Genomic DNA, 7,754 nt, shown 5'->3' on the forward strand with positions numbered 1-7,754 from the left:
GCTCAATACTACTCCCAAAAATATAACTAGCTCATATGTTTTAAAAACATAACATTTTTTGTGTTTTCAGATTATTACTCAAAAGTCTTTCTCTTTAAATAGATGATACTCAAAACTGCTAAAAAAAATTTTGGAAATCAGTGTTTCCTCGTATCTTAAATGTGAAAACATTTAATCTGGGGAATACTTAGTTCTCATACATCATTTTAAAGAAAATGAACTCAACTCTACTCTTTCTCAAACTCAACTACTAAAGTTTTAAAACAAGTTTAGAAAAATTTGTAAAAGAGTTCCCAAGATAGGGTTCGTGCCGAATTATGGACGTGAACGACTCAATTCAAGGTTTTCAAAACCATACATAGGACTCAATGCTCAGAACTCAAGAACTCCAGAACTCAAGAACTTCAATGATACTACACAGTTCAAGAATGCTCAACTCAGAGGGTTCATGCGAAATTATATGCATGAACAACTCAACTCAAGGACTTCATGATACTACTCATCTCAAGAATGTTCAAACTCATAGGGTTCATGCGACATTATGGGCATGAACAACTCAACTCAAGAACTTCATGGGTAACATGTAATAGTCCCATGATTAGAAATATAATCTCAAAAGGGATTAGGAACTCTATGCTCAAGAACTTAGAACTTAAAGATATTACTCCTGTCAAAGATGCTAAATTTATGAAGTTCATACAGAATTTATAGGCATGAACGACTCGACTCGAGGGTCTACATAACAATATGGAACTCATGTATACGAATCTTATCATTCTCATACTTACTTCCTCAAAACATAGTTCAAATCGATAGTTGATCTCAAAGGATTCACAATTAAACTCAAAGACTTTCTTGAATTCTATTTTTAACTCTCTCTCTCTTGAATATGAATTATGAACTTCAAGAGTTATGATTTATGGTATGAATGATCTCGTGATGATAATGTAGACTCATGAATACATCCTCCTCATTCTCATACACACTTACTCGAGTCTTGGAACAATTTATAAGTAACTGTAGAAGACTCCTCAAAAAGACTCAAAGAGACTTTCTCAAACAACTCTGAAGAACTCTCAAGACTTCACTATTAACTCTACTTGAATTTGAATTATGAATTAAAGGTTATGATTAATAGTATGAATGATTTCTAGATATTTAGAAGTAGTTTAGAATCTAAGGGGGGTAAAGGTACCCTTTGAAAGAACTCAGACGGACTAAATGACGGAGAACGAGTAGGGGCAAGAGACACTGGCGCACAGACTGGCGCAGGGCGCCAACCCTCATCCTACAAACAAGTGTTTCTGGCACACTACTGGGGCGGCGCACCAGCACCAGCCCCAGCCCAAAAAACCCTGACAACTTTTCTTTCACATTTTCGGACCCTAACTCACATAGAATCGAATGATTTTTCCCCAATCAATTAGATTCGAATACCCAACCAAAGTACACAAGAATCTACTAAAAATAACTCTTAAAATCCAATGATTATCTCAAACAAATCATCAAACCCATTCTAATTCAAGAATGGAAACAATACTTCAAGAAACTAATCAAGAACTCAAACTCTTCAACTTCAAGAACGAAATTTCGCTAAAAATAACATGATTGGCGTGTGGGTAAATGAACCCAATACTATGAGAACTTACATACCTCTTAGGGATTAAACCCTTGGCGAAATAACCTTCGATTTGCAAGAAAAACTCGATGAACGCTTTGAACCTTTTGCTCTTTTCTCCTCTTTTCTCCTTTTGAACTCTCTTCTAAAACCCTAAGTGTATATTAGGATTTTTAAACTGAATCAAATCAGTTTAGGCTCCTAAAACCTTACTCAAAATGAATTAATTTACTAAGCAAAAGTGTGGTAGGTTTGTCTTTTTTCCTGTCATGTTCATTTTTATAACATATACAACACTTGAGTTGTATTAAATCCTGTTTTATTTCATTTCCATCTTGTTTGGATGATTATTAATTATCATCACTGTAAAATGCATCGTAATCGTATTGTATTTGTATTGTATTGTGGTCATAATAAAGTTTGAATAAATTGTATCTTTGTTAGGGTTATATAAATTTTTATTATTTAGTTGTATTCATGTATTGTACCGTATGATAATTATTTAATTTACTAAAAACTCCCATCGTTGTTGTAAATATTAGATTATGTAATAGGATACAATCAAACTAAACAACAATTACAAAAAAGTCAACTAGATGCACTGATTATGACTCGTCAACATTTTAAGTTATTAATTCATACCACTCCTAATGAAATTAATCATAAAACTAAATTCGTTCACTAACGATGATATTTTTGAAGAATGAAAAAGTCTCACAATGATGGTTTGGACAATCCTATTCTTTTGGGCTCGCTTTAGGGGTGTGACTTATGCCCAAAGCCTAATTTTACATGATATAAAAGAAGGACCTATCTCAGCCAATATTGTATTTCCAAATTAAATTATCCATGCTTCAGATGTTCAATGTTTTTTTTCATTAAATTGTTTCCAATGATCATTGATATGAAAAAGTTACATCTTGGAGATTGGCAAAACAAATCTTAATACATTATCATACGGTAAAGGTAAAGTTAGATAAACTCAAAAATAGTAACACAAAAAAAAAGGAGGGAGTCTAAGCTAGCTATGTAATGACTCGGAAGGTCCCTTTTGTTTTTTTTTTATAAAATTATCATTTTACCCCTCATAATATTGACCTCTAGTCCTTTTTGATTGATTTAAAAATTCGTTTCGAGTTTTGAGTGAAAAGTTATTAATTATGAAAATTATGGAAGTTTGGAAGGATAAAGTTTGTTAAAAAGTGGTTTTTCGGTGTCTTTTGGAGTTTCAAGTCCTAGAATGAAAATTCATCGATTCCGTCAACTCTAGAATGTGGAAATTAGTCTAGGAGAGTTGCCAGTTTTAAATTCAGAGTATTTTCGTGGATTTGAAGTCCTAAGTTGGAAATTATTGAGATTTTAGCCTTTGGGTTGACTTTGGTCAACATTAAGGATTCAGATGCTCGGTCCAATTTTTGACAGTTCCATTGGATTCAAAAATTGCTTTTAGGTCTAGGCGAGGTCTTGGTTGAAATTTAGAGGTCCCGAGCTTACGTTATGGTCGTTTCTTGACTTTTACGGGTTTTGGGTCAAGGAGACCTAGGATTCATATTTTGATGGTTCCATTGTGTCTGAAACATAAAGTTTAGTCTTGTTGCATATTTGGTTTGTGTGAAAGGGATTCCAAACCAATCTCGAGGGTCATTTCGGAAATATTTTATGCCTTGTCTGATAGTTGGTTTGTTGTTTCTAGTGTAGTGTTAATTATTTTTCGCAATCGTTTGGATGACTTTCACGATCGTGAAGCTTTAGGGTCTGGTCATCGCGATCGAGTGGAGGTTTGTGTGATAGCGATCGTCAAACTTAATGAATTGACCCATTTAAATCAACGCGATCACGAAACTTTGGTCATCGCGATGAGAATTTTATACCCAGGCGGAATATTTTTTAAAATTGGGGTTTCAACTTTATTTCATCATTTTTTTAGTTTTGGAAGCTTTGGTGTGGCGACTAGAACAAGGTTATTGAGAAGAAACGGTTAGGTAATGATTTCTAACCTTAAATCTTCATTTACCTGTTATTAATGGATTTAAGTGTTCAAATTAGCATTTTTGGAATGATAATTTGGAATTTCTTTCAAGAACCCAAAAACTTGATAAAATGATGATTTTGAGTTAAATTCTTATCCGTTTTTGAAATGGTTTTTTGCCAATAGTTTCCAAGTGACTTGGATACTGTATTCAGTAATGATTTTCGAATTCAAAACTCATTTTCAGAATTGGGTTTTGCGTTGATTTGACCCATTTTTCAAATTATATGATATGGGTGTTGTTATTTCTGTAATATTATTGTGATTACCTGTTGGATTAGATTGTGTGGCCTTGGACATTGTTCGAAAAGGAAAATCTCACGTCTCAAATTAATTTTTGATTGAATTAAGGCAAGTGTTAAGATCACTAGATGAAGCACCTTGAGTTCCAAAAAGAACTAAAGAGAATTCATTCAAGCTATTTCTAAGATTTTTTATGTTTTGGCTCAACTTCAATCGACCGTAACTTTCAGTATACAATGAGCTGGGTGGCCCATAAGATATCAAATAAAAGGTCTTTAGATTATCTTTCCAACCCCAACTAGTTTGCTAAGTTTCGAGTTTGGATGAGTGAGATGTGCCCTTTTGAAGTCAGGTTGTCCAGTTAAGGAAAGTTACCCAAAAATATGAGGGGTATACTTGAATTTATTGTATATGCCTTATTTTGCTCTTAATATTTGATTGATGAAGATGCAATTTCATCATTATATTTATATTTTGACAGATTCAGTCAGTATCGAGTTAATCATGTTTTAAGTTTGCCTTTGGCGTTGGTGTATCCATCTTCCTCTTTATATAATGTGTCTATCACACGTGCGAAATTTAGAACTCGTTCAAGTACAAACATTGGTACTTCAGTTGGACGGAATAATTCTTTGTTTATGTCCTTCCATGCATTGGTGACCTCTTTCTGAAATTTAATGTAGTCTCTTGCTTTGAAGCTCCATACTCCTTTCATGTAACATTCAATAATTGAAGCTACATGTCCTCTTTCTTGTTCATCCTACATGAATAAATAGATTTCAATATATTCCATGTATATAATTAATACATTTTAAACATTATTTTTTTGTATTATATTGTAGGCTTCTTAGCTAACTTTTAAGAATTTGAAGTAATTAAATCGAATACACACAATATATGTGTTCCTTCTGTATCATATGCAGATATATTTGAAGCAAATCCAAACTATTCAACATCATATGTTCTTCAAGCAACTAGGACTATAGTTTTCTTTCTTTCTCTTTTAATTTTTGTAATACAATATAGAAACTTTTGTAATATTTTGAACAATAGATTGCTGTGACTTCTAGTATTTTTTAAAATATAAATTTTATCTAAAAAGAAAACTTAAAAGATTGTATAGTAATAAAAATTTACACAGGAGAGTAGTTAGTTTGGCCCTCACACAAAGTGAAACATAAGAAGTACTATTGTTTTTGATAAGTCAAGTCACTATTATACCTCATTTATTTGTATTTAATGAAAGTTTGAATCTTAATTAATGTTTCAGATCTCAATGATCATTACGCATATACTTATTGTTGTACTTACTTCATGTCCAACAATATCGTCCATTGCTCTGCTAATCAATGAGGAAGCTCGAACTATCAAAGGCTCATTCATCAACCATTCAAAAGTGTCTCTGGATATAAATTCCTCCATACCGATCAAGGAAGTTGTTGATGCCATCATATAGGCAGCGCTTACAAGTGAATTCTCCATGTGCTCCTCATATTTTGGAATATAGTTAGCATCATTTAACCATTGGGCTTCCTTAAAATAGGCTCTCACCAACTTTTTCATCTAAAAACAATAACAAGTAATTTAAGCTAGACAATTACTACTAGCTAGTATCTTTTTTCCTTTTGGAATTAATGGTAACGTTTTCATAGCAAATAAGGAGGGTATTATAACATGGGAATCGAAATTAAATTCTCACTAATTAATAAGATAAGCTGAAAATGTAGATAGTCAACCAGTTGAATTATCAAAATTTACTTAATTGATATAATTATGTGGGTTAGGTAAACAATAATATTACCTCATATTTTGCATAGTATACACGGTCCAATTTACCGTCTTTGGACAACACTTGTTCCATTTCACTATAAATGTCTAGAAGAGCTTGATAATCAGGTCTCATATATGGCGGTATTGAATCGGTTGCATTAGCATCCCATCTAATATATCATCAAAACCACAAGCTAATTAACTCTTACACCTCGTCTATATATATATAGATTTTATAATAACAACAGGAAAACATATTTACTTTCTCCTATTCATTAGTGAGGGATTGTCAAAAAGATTATTTTACTTGTGAAATTTTGATGTTTTACCTCTGGATTGCATCATTGAAAGTCACAAGTTCGTCAAAGGTTGCATAAGCATCAAAAGTGTCGTCAATAATGGAGGTCATCTTGAGTACTTTTGTCATCATTTTTCTAGCACGACTATATTTTGGCTCAAAATACACTCCTAATATCCAAAAGTAACACTCAACCAATCTGTCTCTTGCATATGGATATTTATTTGCAAAATCCAAATCTTTCCACCACCTACATACATCACAAGAACAACGATTTTGTTGCATGCATTACATTTTTATTAATTCCAAATTACCATTACTCATCTAATTAAAAAAGATATATAGATCAAATAATGTTCAACCTTGTAAGCTCACTAAGCTCTCTTTGGTGGAACTTTTGCAGCATGTTAAAATCCAATTTAGCAAATTTCAAAAGCAAATAGTTGTGTGCATCGTTAATTTCGTAAATGGATATGTATTTCCTTGCACCCATCCTTGCTAAAGTCATGCGAATAGGCTGACTTAAGGCTTCAGTTACTTCAACCTTAAGAGAGTTATTGCTCAAGTTGGAGACAATAGACTTGAGATGAGTAGTGGTAAAGGTAAGAGCTTCTTCAAGAATCTCCTCATCGCGCACTCTCAGATGTGATGCTTCATACAAACTTAATAATCCTTTGACATCATTACTAAGCGTTTCCTTGAATTTTCCATCTTGTTCGGTGAATTGCTTGAAGACATCTAGTTAAACATCATGTTCATTGTTAGTTATAAGAATTAAAAGTTGCAGGACTCAATTAATGCCCACAAGTAGAAAACGAAGAGAAATAATGAAGGATGGAGTACAATTACCAGAAGACATGTAATGGCCTTGTTGCCTCACAAGTCGAAAACGAAGAGAAACAATGTAAAGGTTGTCATCGTTCTGTTGGGAAGCATCAAAAATGTTTTGAATGGATGTTTCAATTTCATTATCGAAATGATATGCCACTCCCAATCGTTGCATTGTGTCTATCAACACAAGTTTTTGTTCACTACCCTCTGGAGCTTCCACCAGCATTTTCCTGGTTGTTTCTTTGTACTCATCAACTTCAACTTTTTCTTGGTTAGTAATTTCCTGCATCCGAAAAATACTCATCATATGTTAATTAATTAATAAATCAAAATTATGTTACGTCTTAAACGTATCGTTGTAATATTTAGACAATAATTAACATAGAAAAAAATTTATTAAAGAAATATGTGTGACTGACAGGAGTATAAGAAAGGAAATGATATCCCCAAACAGTTGGATGATAATTTGCCAAGGGGCGACACTTAATAGGAGAAGAAGCAGCCATTGCTTGTTCAAATGTTTTCTTTTCTCTTGCTTCTTTTTTTCAAGCTTAATTTGTGGGTTTAAGTTGTGCTAATAGGATGGCCTATTTATAATGTACCGTAGTCCATTGAATTAAATTTTTAGGATTCAATTAATTTGTTATTGGTTGCTTAAGTCTACATTAAATAAGTCAAGGCTTATTAATTAGAATTAGTTGTTAGAAAATAGCATACACTACGGAAGCATTACAGAATCATACATCATGCATGAATATAAACAACAACCACAAATATGTATCACCTACAAAGCATTATGAAAATTAACTCAAGGATTACCTCTTAAAGCGTGTGCAGATATCTTGAAACAAATCAAACTTCGGCTCTACGGTCTTCTACAGTGATCTCAAACTAACAATTGAACTCTCTCAATACTTGAGTGGGCAATTATCATACAGAAAACTGAATGTCTTTCTAGGTTAGAA

At 32.7% G+C, this 7,754-nt stretch overlaps 1 protein-coding gene across 1 annotated transcript; it reads right to left on the minus strand.

The window, feature by feature from the left end:
- Positions 1–4,392: 4,392 nt before the first annotated feature.
- On the minus strand, positions 4,393–7,295 carry LOC125809869 (sesquiterpene synthase 9-like). Its single transcript, XM_049489426.1, has 7 exons — positions 7,209–7,295; positions 6,808–7,072; positions 6,321–6,696; positions 5,990–6,208; positions 5,692–5,830; positions 5,202–5,453; positions 4,393–4,650 (listed from the first exon to the last, which is right to left on the minus strand). The coding sequence occupies exons 1-7, from the start codon at positions 7,293–7,295 to the stop codon at positions 4,393–4,395; spliced, it is 1,596 nt and encodes a 531-aa protein (XP_049345383.1).
- Between the last annotated feature and the right edge of the window lie 459 nt (positions 7,296–7,754).

The sequence above is a fragment of the Solanum verrucosum genome, unplaced genomic scaffold (assembly GCF_900185275.1).
Source record: "Solanum verrucosum unplaced genomic scaffold, falcon-dt-bn FXZP01000480.1, whole genome shotgun sequence".
Taxonomy (NCBI): Eukaryota; Viridiplantae; Streptophyta; class Magnoliopsida; order Solanales; family Solanaceae; genus Solanum; species Solanum verrucosum.